General features: G+C 44.1%; 1 protein-coding gene across 1 annotated transcript; it reads left to right on the top strand.

Annotated features, from left to right (window-relative positions):
- The first annotated feature begins 10,750 nt into the window (after positions 1-10,750).
- On the top strand, positions 10,751-16,310 carry LOC148039086 (putative serine/threonine-protein kinase WNK9). Its single transcript, XM_087674972.1, has 8 exons — positions 10,751-11,698; positions 12,240-12,277; positions 12,378-12,605; positions 12,699-12,922; positions 12,994-13,151; positions 13,323-13,815; positions 13,956-15,507; positions 15,611-16,310. The coding sequence occupies exons 1-7, from the start codon at positions 11,579-11,581 to the stop codon at positions 15,236-15,238; spliced, it is 2,544 nt and encodes an 847-aa protein (XP_087531098.1). The 5' UTR covers positions 10,751-11,578; the 3' UTR covers positions 15,239-15,507; positions 15,611-16,310.
- The last annotated feature ends 3,213 nt before the right edge of the window (positions 16,311-19,523 follow it).

Below are 19,523 nucleotides of genomic sequence, written 5' to 3'. Positions count from 1 at the left end.
GTTCATTCCCATTGAGGGAGATCTTGTAATTCTAATATCTTGTATCCATACCTACAATCATGGGTTGTGGGATCCTTCATATCCTATTGAGTCCTATTGTCTATATCTATAGTCCCGAGTTGTGAGATTTTCCATATCTTGTTAAGTTATCATTGTACCTTACGCCTCTACGTGGGATTATCTTGTAATTAGAATTCTTGTAACAAATCTTACATCTAGTCTAGTCTCTCGAGCATAGTCTAGTGCTCCCATAACGGATGGTAGAACAAAACACTTGGTTGATGTACTATCGGTGCCAAACATAATTAAGAATCTAGTTTCTGTTGGTCAAATGGTAGAATAGGGATTGTAGATTTGATTCATGTCTAATGGATGTGGTTTGTAGGTTGATTGCAAAAGATAAGTGTGCTAGCATATGTTTACTCTTGATGTAAGTCTACCTGAAATGGATGTTGCTATGTTTGCACAAGGTTCAACTATTGTGATTGACATTAAAATTTGGCATAAGCAGATTATTCATGTAAATGTGCAGCATTTGAAAAGTATGCTATCAAAATAGGTTATAGATAGCTTACCAAAGTTCAAGATTGATTGGATGCATAAAGTATATATAGCATGCCAATTGGGAAAGCAAGAAAGGCATACATTTTTGCATTTAGAAAATGTATGCAAGAAGTCAATTGAGTAGATACGTTCTAATGTGCAAGGTCCTATGAAGTCTACAACTATGAGGAGTCACAAGTATCATGTCTCCTTCATTAATGATCATACTCAAAATCTTACTTATGTTTGTAGATCAGGAAAACATTAATTTGGATGGAAGAAATACAAATGCATACATGGAGAGGGTAAAAAAGAAGAGAATCACAAAATATACTCACCATAGAATGAGAATATACAATAGCACCTATAAATAGATACATGGGGGGCACCATGCAAGACTAATCAATTAATGAATATGGGTAGCCAAACAACTAGCCAAAGCACCCAAAAAGAGAAATCCTAACCCTATAACTTTGATATCCCCCAAACTCTAATTCAATATGGCAAGACTTATTTCCCAAAGTATCAAGGATCAAATTTTGCCATTGTCTAAAATAGATGTTGGGAGAAGATTAAGCCAATTCAAGGCATTGACCATGTTGAATTGTTCATATAAGCTTATGGGCAAAGCTCTTGCATTTAAGGACAAAGTTTTCATGATAAGACTACTACACTAGTATTAGTATGATTTCTTATAGGGAAGGAAGTCCATGACACCATCTTCAATCTTATGTTGGCCATGGATCACACTACTGCACCTAGGTAGAAGTCTAAAGTCCTTTGTTTTGGCTTGTCACCAAGAGCATAATCTTTGATTAACCATGGATTATTCCTTGGCAAGGATCATATAAAAAAGGCCCCATGGACTTCATCTTCAACCTTGTCTTGGCCATGGATCACACTCTTGCACATGGATAGTAGTCTAAAGCCCTTTGTTTTTGCTTGTTGAAGGATTTTTCAAGAGCATAAGCTTGATCAACCATGGATCATTACTATTAAAGATCATATAAAAACGGCCCATATTCTTTAGTAGCCTCTCCTAATCTCAAAGTGGGAGGATTTCCTAACTTGTACAAGTTGCAAGATGAAGATTAAAGAGTCTTACTATTTCTCAAAGCATTGTGAACATAAGTTAAGAAAGATGGAAATGTACTATGGTAAGGACAAGGGATTCCCCTTTTTCCCAAGTTATTTGATTGTATGATGTAGCCTTTAAGATTTAACAAAATCTTCATGAGTCTAGGACGTTCCACATAATGTTTGACAAATGACTTACAAGGTGGAGGGTTATGTGGCATTAGTCCCACATTGTAAGTTCAAATCCCAAGCCATATTTGTTTAGTATTTCACCTTGAGATCCCCACAGATGAGTGAGATCCCCTTATCCTCTTCAGATCAAGGACGATTGCCATAAGGGATGGAGACCATATTTCTGTGTGCTCTCCCTTCCATTTGCTAGTAGTCTCCTTTTGCATGGGTGTTGCAGCTTGCCACACTATAGTGGAAACATGTATGTCAGGCATCCATGCCATGGAAATGGGTGGGGTGGCACAAGGTTGTTGGCTACTCACTTCCACAATAGGAAGTGTTGTTTGCATGGATTAAGGTAGTTAAAGTAACACATTTTGCATTTGAAAAGAATTGTTGTGATTGAGGCATCCATGGATGAGTTTTATCAAGAACAAGAGCCTAAACAAAGGTCAAGTAGTGCTAATCGTGCTAGTTTAGAGTGATGACACAGTAGTATGTTGGGGCCATTAAAAAGGTATTGCATGATGTTGAAAGTGGAGAAGGCACTTAAATGATGAACAGAGGGGTTCATGTTGTCCATCTTGTTTAAGTTTTTGAAATGAAAGGTATATTGAGCAACCCAATGGAAAGCATTCATGTTTCAAGTAGTCACTAAGTTAGAAATTACCTCATGCGTTATAGTGGAGCAACTACACCTAAAGTAGGAAGATATTAAGGATTAACATGTAGTGCTTTGCCCATATTATCTATAGTTATACTTAACACCTTATACTTTGGCCTAATATCTAAAATCCATGACACCTAAAATTATTTTTGTGGCCCTTGACTTATAAATTGACTACATAATAGGATAGTCCTAATGTCTTTTTTATGAAATGTTTTTAGAATACCATGCACAACATATAATAGCATTATCATGTATGTGCATTGATGGTCATGTTGGATGAACAAAGCACTACCATTTCTCTTTTCACACATGGTGGGGGTGAAATAACCAAATACTATTTCTATGACCAAAACTAAGCAAGTAGGGCCCATTGATTATAATGAGCATTACATTGTCAAAACAATGATATGTTAAAACTAATGCCATTAATGCAAAAGAAGAGAGAGGTAGATATGAAGGCATATTAAACCATGCTCAAGGTTTAGGGTTGACTTGGCCATTGATGATGTGGTCACCAATAATACATTGCCATGTTAGACTTGCAAAATGTTGTTACCAATAAAGGCTACCATCCCCTTCAATAGCCCATGTGACAAGGCCCTAAATACGTGCATAGGCTAGGTCAAGTTGGCCTTTGATGATGTAGCCACCAACACTACATTGCCATATGACTTGTAGAATGGTGATACCATTACGCTTATTGTCCCCCTTAAATCACTCATGTGACAATGCCCTAAATACATGCATAGACCATGCTTGTTTTGTAAGGGTGACTTAGCCACTAATGTTGTGGCCACCAACATTGCATTACCGCATATTGCTTGCATAGTGTTACCATTAAGGCTATCTTCCCCCTTTAATGGCCCATATGAAAAGACCCTACATATGTACACACACAAACATACAACATGCATATTCCTTGGCCCAAAAATTTGGGGGTTATACTTAAGGGATGCCAAAAAAGGATAAGAATAATTCACATGAGGTGTCATTTTTGGTTTGAGTTGCATGGCCTAGCAATTGGTTATGTTAAGAACCACAAAAGTGAGAAAATGTTAATTCTTTATTCTTATTTGCATTTGGCAATGATTAGATTATCTGTTTGCCATTTCCCAACAATGACATGATTAATGACACCATTATTAGGTGTGATCGATAACATAATTATTATGATGTGCATTCTTAGCAATGTAGCATACAAAGATACATTTTTGGATGTTTTTGGTCCTAATCTTGGAGAGTAGGTATCACACACACACACACACACACACACACACACACTCACTCTCACTCTCTCTCTCTCTCTCTCTTTGCAGATCAGAGGTGGAGTGAGGAGCATATTGTTCTCAGATGCCCGCCGGCATACTCAGAGTTGAGATCTAGATACACATTGAGTAGCTCACTTCAGGGATGTATGACTGATATGGATCAGAGATCATTTGGCCGTTTTCTGGGAGAGGCATGGCACATCAGAGAGTAGAGCACACAGCGGGTCCCAGTCGGAGAGGGGCCCACCCAGACGACTATTACACAGTTCTTTCAGATAGGCAGAGTGAGAGCTACTGTACCAGCCTCCAGCTAGACCTCCGAGCTCACACTACAGCAGGCTGAGGACCAGCGTACCCGACACCGCACGAGGATCCGTGGGTTTCGGACCCCACAACCACACCGGCAGGAGATCCGGAGGATTCTTGATCTACATCGACAGCAGACTGAGATCTGACGACACTCGACACATTGGATCTCAGATCTCCAGTTTGCTCTTTCTCCACCGCCAATGTACCACATCCTGCATCCAGGAGGGATCACCTGCTATTAACGACTTTGACGACTGCTACTACATCCCAGGATAGTATATCTCCCTGCATCTATTACATATACACATCGCACCACTTTATCACAGCCAACAGTTGTTCCCCTATCACAGCCAACATTTGTTCCCCTTTTGTAGCCATTATCTGGAGTACCAGAGCTACATACGCACATACACATATATGACACTTATCACACTCACAGCACCGTATTTTCAGTTTCCAGTTTTTAGCTTTTCATTCAGCACTTTTATTTTGGATAGCTGGACCTCATCAGTTGTGTCACAGTTTGTCTCATAGGCCAGTTTTGGTCTTTAGAAGACGTTAATATAACTTTCTTTCTTTCTTTCTTTCTCTCTCTCATGTTCTATTTTTGAAAATCCCACATCTCCTTTTCCAAACAAGCCATTTCAAAATTTCATCTTATCCAATGTTTGAATGCATGTTGATGATCTCCCCCCCTCTCTTTCTTATGCTCTATTTTTGAAAACCCCACATCTCCTTTTCCAGACAAGCCATTTCAAAATTTCATCTTATCCAATGTTTGAAATGCATGTTGATGATATCTTGAATATCCATGTGATAGTTTGATTTTGTTTGTGGGAGTCTAGATGCCCTTATGGTGTGTTTTGAAACTTCTATTGGAATGGCAAAAGTTTTAGACTTCAAATTGTGTGTTTGCAAATCCATTACATACAAGTAGTGGATCTTCATTTGCTAGTTTGGATGTCGCAAACAACTTGCAGACCTTTTTGTAGGGGCTCTTGGATGTTGCTATTCTTTTAGCTACTATTTGTTTGTATCACAAGGGTGAAAGGAGTCACAAAATTATAGGGCAAAATACCTTGAGAAAACTTGTAACATTTTAGGGGTGCTAACACTTCTTCTATTAATCAAATGCATGCACTAACAAAGCTAGCAGGTGAGCAATGCTAACTAGTATTTTGCAAGATTCTAGGTCTAACACATCAATTTATTAGCAAGTGGGGCTACAAAGATTGCAATGATGTTCAAAACCTTCACCTATTTTTGTGCGGCCTACCAATGGCGTTGTAGCTTAGTTGGTTTAAAGGCGGGTTGAGTTTCGCGGGTGTGTGAGTTCCAACCTTGGGTTGCGCTTCTCTAGCAACACACAAATCTATTCATGCCTATCTTTGTATGCCCTTGTTTGTGTTGGGCAAAAGTTTCACAAAGAGGAGGAGAATTCTCTATTTTCATGGGATTTCTTCACAAGGAGACCATGGGTATGAGGGAAGGGAGTGTGAGGCTTGGGCAACCCATGTCTCCCCACCTCCTCCATGTAGGCCGTGCCTCGTGGAGCAACCATCGTTTTAGCCTCCCGACGTGCAGGGTTCTCATTTTGAGCGAGGCAGCCGAGCCCCCTGTTCTGAGTTTGAGTTGCCATGACTTCTTATGAGTAAAGGTGGGATATGAACCGTGTCACCCCCATGGCGCCGTGTTCCAAGATGGTTGATTGTGGATCCTTGTGAGCCCGGAACTCTTTCGTGGTGCGATTCGGCATCTCCAAGTGCCAAGTTACCCTTGTGCGAGTTAGAAAAACGCGTTACGCGTGTTGTGAGCAAACCGCGATGTGGGAGGGATATCATGGGGCGTAACAGCCCGTAACGTGATGCGGCGCAACGGGGTCATGCTGTGACGCGACGGCGTGTCTCCTTGACATGTCTTGCGAGTTGGCTTCTGCTGCGTTTTCAAGACGCGACACGGTGCTGGGTGGCCGCGGGCCATGTTTCTTGTCCAGGTTTTGCGTGCGGACCCGTGGGACCAGGACGGCAGCACCACACTTGGTATCAGAGCTACCTCCTACCCGATTGCTGGGGTGGTCAACATGGGTGGAGGCAAGTCGGCCAAGATTTCAGGCTATGAGTGTCCAACAAGTGGAGACGTAAAAGTCAAGCTTGTTCAAGTTGCGTGTGTTCAAAAAATGAGCCGTCATGTGAAATGAAGCAGGGTTGGGGCTGCATGCTACTACCCACAACTTGTCTTGATTTGTGAAGAGGCTGCTGTAGTAGCTGATCTGTTTGAACCTGAATCTATGCCTAACCATGGGCAGTGAAGTGGAATGCTCATTTGTGCTAAAAACGGATCTCTTGGGGCTATGAGAGCCATGTTATGAGACCAAAACTTGTTGGCGGACATGAAAATAAGGTTGACGGGTTTATGCAGATTAGAGATAGTGCATTTTGGAGTAGATCAAAGAAAGTTGTGTAGCTCTTTATCATCACGGCTCAAGGGCGGCCTAGTTGACCTGGAATCTTTGTGAGCTGAAGGTGGAGCCTGCGGGCTTAGTATCTCTTGAGAAGACTCGTGGGCCTGGCACGAGGATAAAGAAAGCGGGTGCAGGAGGAGTAAAGGTGAAATTTTTTCAAGACTCCCGAACCTGGCAGGAGTATAAACAACGCGGGCAAGGTTGAGATGAGAGGGTGTATTTGATGGAGTGGATGAGTGCCTGGGGGCGAAATTTTTAGTCTATTTATTGAAACCCTTTGATTTGAGACCGAAGACTCCCGGACCTGGCAGGAGGATAAAGAATGCATGCTTATGGTGAGACCACTTGATGGAGGATGCGGATTGAATATTTGTTTGAAGAGCTGAAGAATGAGCCAAGAGGTGAAACGGAGCGAAGTATGGATGGCCGTGGGTTAAATCAGTTGGAGCTGAAGGTTAATGTCTGCTTGTTATGGGGCTACTAGAGTGAGTCAAAGAGAACCTGCGGTGCTGAAGTCACGTGAAGGGAAGCTAAAAGGCTATGGTCTTGCAACTCTCAACCGGGGGAGTATAAAGTAAGCGGGCTTGTGTTGAAGAGTTTTGATTCGGGCAAGAAGGCCCTTTGTTTGAAGAAGAAGAAGATGATGGAGTGGAAGGAAGTGGAGGCGAGAAGGAGAGGAAAGAGCGAGAAAAGAAGATGCGGGCAAAAGGCCCAAGTTAGTTTGAAGAAAGAAGAAGATGGAAATGGGCTACGGCCCTATGTTTTGAAGAAAAGAAGAAGAGAAGAAGATGAAGATGGAGAAGGAGATGAGGAGGCGAAGAGATGAGGTGGAGAAGACTCGTAACGCCGCGAGTATAAAAGAACGACGATGCTGATTTAGAATATGCAAGACTCCTTGAGCCGAGAGTATAAAGGAATGGCCGGGTGCATGGAAAGAGTTGAGGAAGAGAAAAGAAGAGATGTGTTGCATGACGCTCGTGGAGCCGCGAGTTTAAATGAACGGCCGGGTGTGAAGGCCAAGAGGGCCGAAGGAAAGGGAACTCCCAACGCATGGAGTATAAAGATGGGTGCTAAGACTCGTGACCCTGGGGCGAGTATAAAGAAACCGGGCTGGAGAAGGAAGAGGTGGATTTCGAGATAGGGGAAGAAGGAGAGAAGGCCCCATGCCGACCGTGCTGAAGCCGAGTAGGGCAATGGACCAGGCGGATGGTGGTAAGAAGACTCGTGGACCTGGGGCGAGTATAAACAAGCCGGGCTGGATGAGAGAAGAAGGCCCCATGCCGACCGTGGTGAAGCCGAGTAGGGCGATGGACCAGGCGGATGGTGGTAAGTAGACTCGTGGACCTGGGGCGAGTATAAACAAGCCAGGCTGGATGGGAGAGAAGGCCCCATGCCGACCGCGGTGAAGCCGAGTAGGGCGATGGACCGGGTGGATGGTGGTGAGAAGAGGATGAGGAAAGAGAGAAGGCCCCATGCCGACCGCGGTGAAGCCGAGTAGGGCGATGGACCGGGCGGATGGTGGTAAAAAGACGTGAGGAAGGAGAGAAGGCCCCATGCTGACCGTGGTGAAGCCGAGTAGGGTGATGGACCGGGCGGATGGTGGTAAAAAGACGTGAGGAAGGAGAGAAGGCCCCATGCTGACCACGGTGAAGCCGAGTAGGGTGATGGACCGGGCAGATGGTGGTTAGAAGACTCGTGGACCTGGGGCGAGTATAAACAAGCCGGGCCCAAAGCTCGTGGACCTGGGGCGAGGGTAAAGAAACCGGGCTGGAAGGGGAAAGAAGGGTGGACACTCCTGAAGCCAGGAGTATAAAGATGGGGGCCGTGTGAAGTGACAGGGAAAGAGGGCTAGGACTCGTAGGTGCCGGCGAGTATAAAGAAGCTGGAGCTCGTAGATTCGGCGAGCGGGGGTAAAGAAGCGGAAAAAAGTTGGTTCCTGGGGTCTGATGAGAAGGACCGTGGAGAGTCGCCTAGGGCATGGGTAGAAGTCTCGTGGAGCCGTGAGTATAAACGAATGGCCGGGGGATGTGGATAAGAAGGGAGAAGTGGATCGATGAAGGCCTATGAGAAGGCCGGAAGAGTGTTGCTCGTGAACCTGGGGCGAGCTTAAAGAAACCGGGCCTTGACTCTCGCCCGACTACATTGAAGCTAAGGTGTCTGGGACCCAAGGTAGAGACGAGGAGGGCACCAAACCAAAGTGCAGGTCTGGATGCAATGCGGCGGGGTATGGGACCCAAAGTGAAGCTGAAGGGCCTGTACCATAAAACAGGGGTGAAGACGCTTATGCGGTTGAATCGGACCCCGTATGAGCGGAAGCATTTCCTGCGGTGGAGCCCTTCGTGAGGCAAGGGCAGTTGATCTCGACCTCGGAGTACGAGCAGGGGACAGGGCGACTGCGGCAACCAACCAAGGCGGGCGGCAACGTGTTGGGGAATACTTGCGGTCTACTGCGGAAGGCTACTTCAGGAGTCCTGCTGCAGAGCCATGCGTGAGACGATGGCGTTGATCTCTCATTCCCGCGGAGCCTCTACAGTGGGATGGCTAGTCTTGCCATAAGAGGCTCGGAGCCGTTTGCGCGTTTGATGCGTAGACGGTTTGCCCCAGGTTGTTGGGGGAAAAACAACCCTTCTTGGGTACGACGCGAGGCGTATGTTGGGACGCGGCTTAGGCCCTGGTTGAAGCAACACCAAGTCAACTTGCCAAGGAAAAGGAAGGTGGGAGACAACTTCGATTCAAGTTCAGAAAACAACTCGAGGATGCAAGTGGCAGTTGTGTCTTTGACGCGGAAGCTGGAGCAGGTGGCAGCGCAACGGCTATCTGAATGAGGAGAGAAGCAAATCAAGGCAAGTATGACCCTTCTTTGGTCTCCGGATCAAGGTCAGACCTACGGCCAGTGGATTGATATCTGGCCAACTTAGGCGAGCTCTTTCCCGTACTAGGTGGATGGGGAATCTTGCGAGGGGTCGCGGGACGTATTGCAAACGGCCCGAAGAAACCGCTGCCTCGGCTCAAGATAACTCTGTGCCATAGGTAACTCAAATGGTTGATGAATCCTCATGATACTCCTTTTCAGGGTGATTAACCTCGATCGAGTTTGTAGGGAACCAACTCAATTCGAGCGGACTCGAATTCGATCGAGGAGGGGTATGTATGAGGGAAGGGAGTGTGAGGCTTGGGCAACCCATGTCTCCCCACCTCCTCCATGTAGGCCGTGCCTCGTGGAGCAACCATCGTTTTAGCCTCCCGACGTGCAGGGTTCTCATTTTGAGTGAGGCAGCCGGGCCCCCTGTTCCAAGTTTGAGTCGCCATGACTTCTTATGAGGAAAGGTGGGATATGAACCGTGTTGCCCCTGTGGCGCCGTGTTCCAAGATGGTTGATTGTGGATCCTTGTGAGCCCGGAACTCTTCCGTGGCGCGATCCGGTGTCTCCAAGTGCCAAGTTACCCTTGTGCGAGTTAGAAAAACATGTTACGCGTGTTGTGAGTAAACCGCGACGCGGGAGGGATATCATGGGGCGTAACGGCCTGTAACGTGACGCGACGCGACGGGGTCATGCTGTGACGCGACGGCGTGTTTCCTTGACATGTCTTGCGAGTTGGCTTCTGCTGCGTTTTCAAGATGCGACGCGGTGCTGGGTGACCGCGGGCCATGTTTCTTGTCCGGGTTTCGCGTGCGGACCCATGGGACCAGGACGGTAGTGCCACAATGGGAAGGGGAAAGTTTTACGAGATTTTTCATGGTATTCCTTCCCGAATGGACCACGGGAAGGGAAAAGTTTCAAGAGAAATTGCAGTTTTGGCATTCCAAACTCGCGGTGGGAAAGCCCTCTTATTAGTTTCTCCAAACAATGGATGGGGGGGGGGGGGGGGCTTGTTTCTGTGAGGCCAACGATGGTGCGCAGGAAGGAAGCCGGGAAGCGTTGTGGGCAGCGGGAGGGCTGTGACGGCGCGGGTTGGAACTTGGACCGGGGGCGAAAGACATGCCCACGAAAGGCCTCGGTCACGCGCTCCACATTTAGTGTATGTGCAAATATGGTTCATACTCGTGTTCTCTCGAGTCTCTCTCCCTCTCTCTCAGGCTCTCTATTTCTCCCTCCCGTCTCTTTGTCTCTGTCTCTCTCTCTCAAAGTTTGAACTTTACAGAGTCCATTCTGTCTCTCTCTTTCTCTCTCTGCGAGTTGAGTGATATCTGGTTGTGGCCCAAGTACCAACCTCTTTTTCCTCGTGCTTTGTGAGGCCTGGGCCCGCCCTCGCCCGCCGCCCCCCCCCCGGCGTCTTTGTGCCTCTCACCTACCTACCTTCCCGCAGGCTTGCTCTCTCTTATTCTGTCGGCCCATTGCCTCTTCCCCTCTAATTTAACCAGCTCATCCGGCTCTCTCCACCACCTGTAGAGAGCCTGTAGGCTCTAGCCCATAGACTGGCAGGTGTATTCGGAAAGTCTCCCTACCTTATCCCAGTTTATAATGGGCCTCCACGCATAGGGTGTTTGTCTGTTGTACATCATTCTCGTGCAGGTCCCGAGGTTGGTCGTGCAGACATAACCACTCTCTCCTTACAGATTCTGTCTCCCCTCTCCCAGGTGGATCCATGTGATCCATGGTTTTGGAGCTTGGCCTGGGATCTTTTCTATGATTCGTATCATCGGGCAGGAGAATGCAGGCCTCGGGCTTGGTAGCTGTTGGATCTTCTCTATCTGGGATCGCCTCCTCCCATCAATCACCACACGAAAACTGCCCTCCGATCGGGATCCGCCGTACGGTTTTGTGTCTAAACCTGCACGGAACATCCATTACTAGAGCTTGGTTGTTTTTAGTCATTCATATGGCCACATATTGAGCAAGTACTGCTGGTTCGGAATCGGAGGCATTGATTTGGTTCACTCACGTGTCTACACATCCTGGTCGTTGAGCAACTACTGCCGGGTTTAGAGTCAGATGCAGATTCGCAGCACCATGTCTTAACATATTTGAAGTTTTGTGTCTTGGATGTGGATTGATTGTTGTGATTCTTCATCACCACTTTCAGAATCCCTCTCAAACACTTGTTAAAGCCGAGGACATTGGGGGTGTTTTCTACAATAATGCCAGACTCTAGATGCAGAGCTAGCGCTACTTGCTTGCATGATTCAGCAGGTAGCAGGGAAGAGGATGATCTAGGCTATGATTTTGAAGAATCTGATCCGTCAGGCCGCTATATTCGGGTTAGCTTTGTTTTCGAGCTTAACAGTCCCAGGGTTTTGGACTTCCTACTTTTCTTGTTTTTTAAGTGGTTCAGGACTTTCACTTGCCTTTGCTTGAGTAATCCTGCAGGACTTTCAGTTGTCTTGCAGAGAAATGCCAATGTTGTGTTTTGGACAAAGTCCTGTTCAGGATAAGACTGCCTGTTTCCATAGTTCTGAAACGTATAATGTCTACGCTTTTATCAAAGACACCATGCTATGCGAGTGTAAAAAACGTTTGTTCACTTGTCACCAGCACTTTGACTGCCAATGTTGTGTTTTGGACAAAGTCCTGTTCAGGATAAGACTGCCTGTTTCCCTAGTTCTGAAACGTATTATGTCTGCGCTTTTATCAAAGACACCATGCTATGCGAGTGTAAAAAACGTTTGTTCACTTGTCACCAGCACTTTGACTGCGTGGTTTCTGTTATAAGGAGTATGCTATATATACCTCTCTTTGTTGTAATATGAAACATTGGAATATTGCCATCACTCAGTGTTTCCGATTGACTTGATTTTGCAGTACAAAGAGGTCCTCGGAAGAGGGGCTTTCAAGACTGTGTATCCTACATGCGTATCAAAGAAACAGTTTAAGTTTTTTCAGCTACTGTTCATTTCTCACTTAAGGTCAATAACCTGTTTGGCCTGACACAGCACATAGATACAGGGGTTTTGATGAAGTTGATGGTATCGAAGTAGCTTGGAATCAAGTCAAGCTGCAAGATGTACTACGCACTGCTGAGGACTTGGAGCGGCTCTACTCTGAAGTCCATTTACTTAAAACACTGAAGCACAGAAACATCATAAAGTTTTACCATTCATGGGTTGATACTGGAGCAAAGAATATCAATTTTATTACAGAGATTTTCACATCAGGCACTTTGAGGCAGTACGTCATGTATTTTATTTACAGGACTTTTTGTTTTAAGTTTGTATCGCAACAGTATTTATGACATTAACTTATCTGAGAAAATCTGCACAGATATAGGAAGAGACACAAGCATGTCGATATCAAAGCAGTGAAAAAATGGTCACGCCAAATCTTGCGTGGTCTTCTGTATCTTCATAGTCATGACCCCCCTATTATACATCGGGATCTAAAGTGCGACAATATATTTATAAATGGCAATCAAGGGGAGGTAAAGATTGGGGATCTTGGATTGGCAGCTATCCTTCGGCAGGCACATGCAGCTCATAGTGTCATTGGTAAGCTGCTCATGTCTCTATGCATGCATCAGTTTTGTTTGAGAATTGTGCTCAACAGATGCAACATGCAGGCACTCCTGAATTCATGGCTCCTGAACTGTACGAAGAAGAGTATACTGAGCTGGCTGACATCTACTCCTTTGGGATGTGTTTGCTGGAGATGGTAACTTTTGAGTATCCTTATAGTGAATGCAATAATGCAGCTCAGATTTACAAGAAAGTCATCTCGGTACGGAGAGATCTAAGTTGCATGTTTGGATGTTTGATCAGTCTATTTAGCCCCTAATCCTGCTATAACTTGTGGATAATTTGACACAATTTTTTTCTAATGTGCAGAAGTGCATATGCATGCTTGAAATTTGATGCTGTCTGCATGCTTGTGTTTTGTGTGTCTAAACAGGGGCAGAAACCAGCTGCACTTTACAAGGTTAAAGATCCTGAACTTCGTCAGTTCGTAGAAAAATGTCTTGCCACAGCTTCAAGACGATTACCTGCAAGAGAACTTTTGATGGATCCTTTCCTTCGATCTGATGGAGACCGGGATGCAGTGGACTCTGGTCCTGGTTCAAACAGAATGGCCATGGATTCTGACGATTTGGATAGACTTGGAGTCTTCTTAAGCAGGTCCTTTCCTGATGCTTCTGTGTCCCATGGGGAACTGGAGTTATCATCAAATTTGCCAGATATTTGTGAAGCTTCTACCCCACCAGTGATTCATGATTCAGCAAATAGTCCATTGAGTGAATACAAAAAATTGATGAATCAGGTCAGGGTATCTCCAACTTTTGATGTCAAGGAAGATAAGAAAGGGCGAAATATGGATCTCAGGCTCAAAGGCAAGCGGAGAGAGAATGACACTGTATATTTGCGCTTACGAATTGCAGATTCAGAAGGTGCTCATTGTTGCATGGTACTTCTGTGCAGAGTCTATTTAATTCTTCAAAACATTTTGTTTTGTTCGTACCCCCCATAAAAGAAATAGTTTTCACTCTTTTAACATACAAGTTGCTGTTTGTCTGTGTTGGGCAAACAGGGCAGGTTCGGATCATCCATTTTCCATTTGATGTGGAGAGTGATACTGCCATGTGTGTGGCTAGTGAGATGGTTGAAGAACTAGATCTTGCAGATCAAGACGTCACGAAAATAGCAGAGATGATTGATGCTGCCATTCTACTCATGGTACCAGAATGGAGACCAGGTGTGGCAATTGAAGAGCCTGCAACAGATGGCCCAAGTTCTGGAGGGGAAGATTCATACAGAGAACCTGCTTATAGCGATCCCTGTTGCTCACATTGCTCTTCTGGTCATTTTTCTACAATGTCCTCAGAGAACTCGTTGATGGAACAATTGCAGCAAGGGGCGGCATCTTGGCACAATTTTACTGAAGTCATTCCACCTGATGTAACATTACCTCAACATGCAGAAAATACAATACATGGACGATTTGAGGAAGTGCTGTATCACCACCGCAGGCTTGATAGCTCAGCTCATGTCATGAAGCATCGTACAGTAGAGGCAGAGTCATCCAAAGAGTCTGGTGGATGGGACTGTAGAGATGTGCCAAATTTCCCTGCATCTCGTCTCTGCAAAACTGAATCCAGGACTTTTTATGAGACAGATTTGCAAGCTACTTATTCAATGGAGACCAATGGCAATACACTAAGGCTTACTAGTCAATCCCATGATGACAGTGGAACTCGCATATCTTTACTGTCTAATGATCTGGCCGATGTCAATGACAAAGTTGTGGATAAGGATCTGAACCTTGAAGATTTCTTAGCTGTAGCAGATTATCATGCTGGTTTTGATGACAGTGACAACACTGACAACTTGGTCATGCAAGAGTTGAAGGAGCTGGCCCTGAGTTATGAGCGAGAATTGAGAGAGTTGCGGCAGAAGCATGAAGCAGCTTTGCTTGCATTGAGGAGACGATGGCAGGACAATAAAGCTCCAATGCAACGGCATCAAAGTAATATGTGCAATGGGAATGCATCTTGTTGTGATTGCAATAGCCAGCATGACAAACACTTGAAGTTTAAACAGAATTGCCTTGTTGCTCAAGGTTTGAGCGCTAATTGGGGGCCTCCGCCCCCTTGTCTAGTATGCGTGAAAGAGCAAGGCTTGTCTGTTGCAGACGCTCGATTATCGAAGGACACATGTTTCAAAAGATTATCTAGAGATAGAGGATCCGAACGGAATATTCTATGCAATGTGCAAGATCATGAGAATACGAGGGGGGAGGGTCTCCTAGATTCCAGTGCAGGTGTCTTATTTCTCCCATCAAGGTTTCAGAAGTTAGAGCAGGTAGAAATCTAGGGGTGTGATCTTTTTGTTTTCCTGATCAAACCAACGACTTGGTGTGGATTGCATAGTGGTGAAGGATCCCTGTTGCATGGGAATGAAAAGGTAGATATATGGCAATGGCTAGTAAACTGGGCGGACCGCAGTCTTGAAAGCAGATTCTTTGTGGTGATGAGCACAGTTCATGGGCACTCAATACAATGCCATTGTGCTCCAAGATCTCAAGGAACCTGATCTGGTTCAGAGTAATGTTCTTTTCGATAGTCTGCAACGTCAATCTGAAGGTTGGTCACATTCTGTGCTTTAATTGAGATACTGAGAGCTGGATGTAGCTGTTTCAGGCCAGTTTTGTGGTGTTTGTTTATGACTGCGAGCGTTATGATGCAGGTAAATGCTACTTCAATTCTCATGGTTCTGTAGAGATACTTGAAAATGGGCAAGTTCTTCTATGAGGACATGTATCATACTTTGTACGACTCATAAGACAATGAACAAGGCATATAGCATCTACAACACCAATGGCATATTGTGCAACTCATAAGACCGCTTCTCAGCCGCGTCCTGTCATCTGAAGCCTACAGCATATGATCAACCCTTTTGCTAACACCATGCTTCTCCTTAGCCCTTGAGGGCCTCTGTAAAGCAAAGCATGAAAATCAGCAATAGCAGCATTCTTGGAGTTCACCAGGACAGCTTCTGGTGTCATACACGTTGCTGAGGAAAGAAGTCTCTGACATTCTAAATTCTAAAAGCTTTTCAAAGGGAAATAAATAAATATACATATCACATGCAGCTTTCTATATGTAGCTAAGTCCAGCTCACGCTCTACCAGTTCTTGGTAGATACAATGGGTAACATGTATTTTTGGAATGTATTCCAGGAAGCATGTTGAATATTTTTGAAAAGGTATAGGGGTGCTAACTAAATATTGATGCAAGGTTTTATTACTACATTCTAGCATGCGTTGAGCTTTTTCTCATCCTAGTTCAAAAGTGGCGAGACATGATTGGTGTTAATGCCACCCTATAGGGGCATAAAGCAATATGATTGGAACATAATTACAGTTCTTGGGTTCAGAATGATGAAATGGCTTGATAGAAAGTCGAAAAACTTTGGTTGTTTTGCAAAAATTTCAAGCTCTACTATGTTCTTTACAGCTACAAACAAGGTCTTCATAAGGCCTTTCAATATGTTTTTAAAGCCTTGTCTCCCACCAAATTCTTAGGTGTTGCACATGCCATTGGCACCCCATTTAAAAGGAGTATGAGTGGTTGATTTAAATTTAGTATAAAATGAGAAAGCTTTGATAGAGCACGCTAAGTAGTATGATGCACTTGCGCTTGTTCACTCACTCAACATGATAGTTTCACTCAACACGACACAGGAAAGGTAGCATGTTATGTGAGAGCAAGGTATTCTCTTGTATTATTCAATTTAAAAAACGATACAATACAGGCACACCCTAGGACTACATCCTTGTGATGTTGCACATAATATGGTTCACCTTTGGGTATAGGGAATCATATGTAGAGTGGATACCAAGCAGGGCTCAAAGTTACCACTACTCCCTATATAGGTGATTTTGGTAGCAAGGCCATGGTATAGCTACAAAGCTTGTACACTTATCCTCGCTTATTGGATTGTTGTCCTCGGCAATCTAAGGATAGAGGTTATTGACTCATTCAGGGTCCTAACATAACTTCTAAAAAGTTAGCCCAATGTTTGTCAGTCTAGAACTTCAACATATTAGTGGGGTCTTAATGTAGCCTTTATTCAAACTGGTCGATGTTTGTTGCACTACGACTTAGGGGTCTAGACATAGCTTTTTTTTATTAAGATGGTCAATGTTTGTCCATCTAGATTGCTTTGTTGCTTTTTGGTTTATTCTTGCTACTATGCGGATCCACCTTCGACTCAATTACATTTGAGGGGTGGAGGCATTACTAAGCCTATGATAAGTCACATGATGACTCAAGGGGCATTGGAAGAATTGTTGGGATTCTCCTGGAGTAAGGTGGCGAAGGTATCATTGCTGCATTCGCAAGTCTTTGCTTTTGAAATCCAAGTGGCTTATTTGAGAGAGGATCCTTTCCACTTGGTGAGATACTCGGGGTGTTCTTTGTGTTCTCGGTGTTGAAGGAAGGCTTCTTTTTTCTTGCATCAGCTTTCCTAGAATTCTCCTCTCTACCTAATCTATCTATCTCTTCTTGCAATTTGTCTTTTCTTCTCTTCGTGTTGCTGTATCATCCACTCTTTGTAATCTTGCTCCACTTCTAGTTTTCTTCTCATTTTCTTTTCTTCCTCTTTCATTTGCATGCTCCTCCAAATTGAGTCCATTAGGCTTGACATGCTCTTCAATTGCCTCTTTAGGTTGGCCACTTTCTCCTTATATGATGCTCTCCATTTTTGACCTCGGCTTTTCTTTCTTTCTTCCATCGTTGGGATGGGAGCATTCTTTGTCGTTTTTCATGTTGTCGTGGAAATCCATGCCTCGGCTTTTGGTATTGTCGATACGGGGAAGTCACGTTTCGCTCTTGGATGGTGGTTGTGTCGCGAAAAAGTTGTATTACGTCTTTAGATGTTGGCTTGTGTTGGGATCGTCGTGAGGGGGTCATCATGCTAGGGGTCGTTACGACATGGGCCGATGTGACGGGGGGTGTCACGACATAAGGCATCACAACGTGGGTCATCTTGATACGATTCCCTTGGGGCATTGGATATTCTCTCTTGCTTCTGTGAGCACTTCACTCCGAGCAAGAGTTGCTTTGATACCAAGTGTGATACACCTGCACTCATTCACTCACTCAACACGACACAAAAAAGATAACACGATATGTGAGAGTAAGGTATACTCTTGTATTATTCAATGAAAGAAACGATACAACATAGGTACATCCCAAGTCTACACCATCATGATACCGTACATAAGAGGGTTCACCACTAGGTATAGGGAATCACATGTAGAGTGGAAACCAAGTAGGGCTCAGAGTCACTATTACTTCCTATATAGGTGGTTTTTGTAGCAATGCCATGGTATAGCTACAAAGCCTTTACGAGTAACACACCCTTCTTTTTTGTGATAGAGTTTTATATTGATATGCTCGAGGTCCAATGGGGAGGCTTCATTTGAGATTTGAACCATGTCTTTTCAGAATTGCACTTATAACAATCATATTGGTAATTTTAATGTGCATGAACCTTGGACTATTGGGGTATAACTTGGTTAAGCCTTTGGACTTTGGTTTTGATAATAGAAAATTGTATGTAGATATGCTCTTGGGGAGTCTATAATTATAATCTTCGGATGTGAAAACTCGTAAGGGCATTAGAAAGACTTTTGTAAGAGAGAGTAAAAGAACCAAATATCAAAATAAAGACAATGTGTATGATTTTCTCCAAAGTGATAGCCTAGTGGTGAAGCTTGTGTTGTATAACCTAGTTGTGGGTATGTAGGGTACATTATAAATAGGGGTACCTATTTTCACATAGAGTGTTTGTGCATTTGGGGCTCTTGCCCCTTGAACACTCAAATAAACTCTCCTTTGTAGGTGATCCTAAAGATTTGGCAATCAATATGTAGCACCAAGCTTATCATTACTTGGGGAAGACATGATGCGGTTAGGATACACAATCAAACATTGAATGGATAGGCACATATATATAAAATCGGGAAGAAAAAACATCTTGATCAAGTGAAAATATGTGCCTCTACAATCTTAATTCTATTTGCTCACATTAGCATCAAGTCTCATAATAAATCCGTGTTGGAATGATATAGTGAATAATAGTTGACAATGTATAGGCAAGTGCTAAACTTCGTATACTAAGGTCAATCCACAAAGGGGAGTAAGACCAAAGCTTTACAAAAAACACCAGACTTATCATGAGATAAAGTCTATGTTAAAAGATTTGCAATGTTGTCTATGTTGGTACATAGAATAAGTTGATCTCTCTTGTAGAGTGTCTCTCCCTCAAATGATGATATTGCATCTCAATGCGCTTAGTATAAGCATTGAATACTGCATTGTCAGTGATTCATTGTGTATGACTAAAAGCTATCGGGACTTAGGTAAGAAGAGTTCACAACAAAAAGAAAATAATTTGTAGAAGGCAATAAGCAACATAAATTCAAGAGAGAGACAACCCAATTATATAATATATCTAATGTATAGGAGCTTGACCTCAATCCATGTGCAGCATATACATCTATATAAAGACCATTAAATTGAGGCTATGACTCAGTGAAACCCAATTTAATTTTGCCCATATGATTTAGTGTTTGCCATATATGAGATCAAAC

The sequence above is a fragment of the Lygodium microphyllum genome, chromosome 3, assembly GCF_053477565.2.
Source record: "Lygodium microphyllum isolate KBCC chromosome 3, Lygodium_microphyllum_v1.1.10, whole genome shotgun sequence".
In the NCBI taxonomy this organism is placed as follows: Eukaryota; Viridiplantae; Streptophyta; class Polypodiopsida; order Schizaeales; family Lygodiaceae; genus Lygodium; species Lygodium microphyllum.
Note: the sequence above shows the minus strand (reverse complement) of the source record. Positions and strands in the feature narration are given on the sequence as shown.

Excerpts from the sequence above, each read along its gene's own strand:
- LOC148039086 (XM_087674972.1), top strand. The coding sequence starts at position 11,579 with ATGCCAGACTCTAGATGCAGAGCTAGCGCTACTTGCTTGCATGATTCA. Across the intron at positions 11,699-12,239 it reads CGTCAGGCCGCTATATTCGG|TACAAAGAGGTCCTCGGAAG; the intron begins GTTAGCTTTGTT and ends TTGATTTTGCAG. Across the intron at positions 13,816-13,955 it reads ACGAATTGCAGATTCAGAAG|GGCAGGTTCGGATCATCCAT; the intron begins GTGCTCATTGTT and ends TTGGGCAAACAG.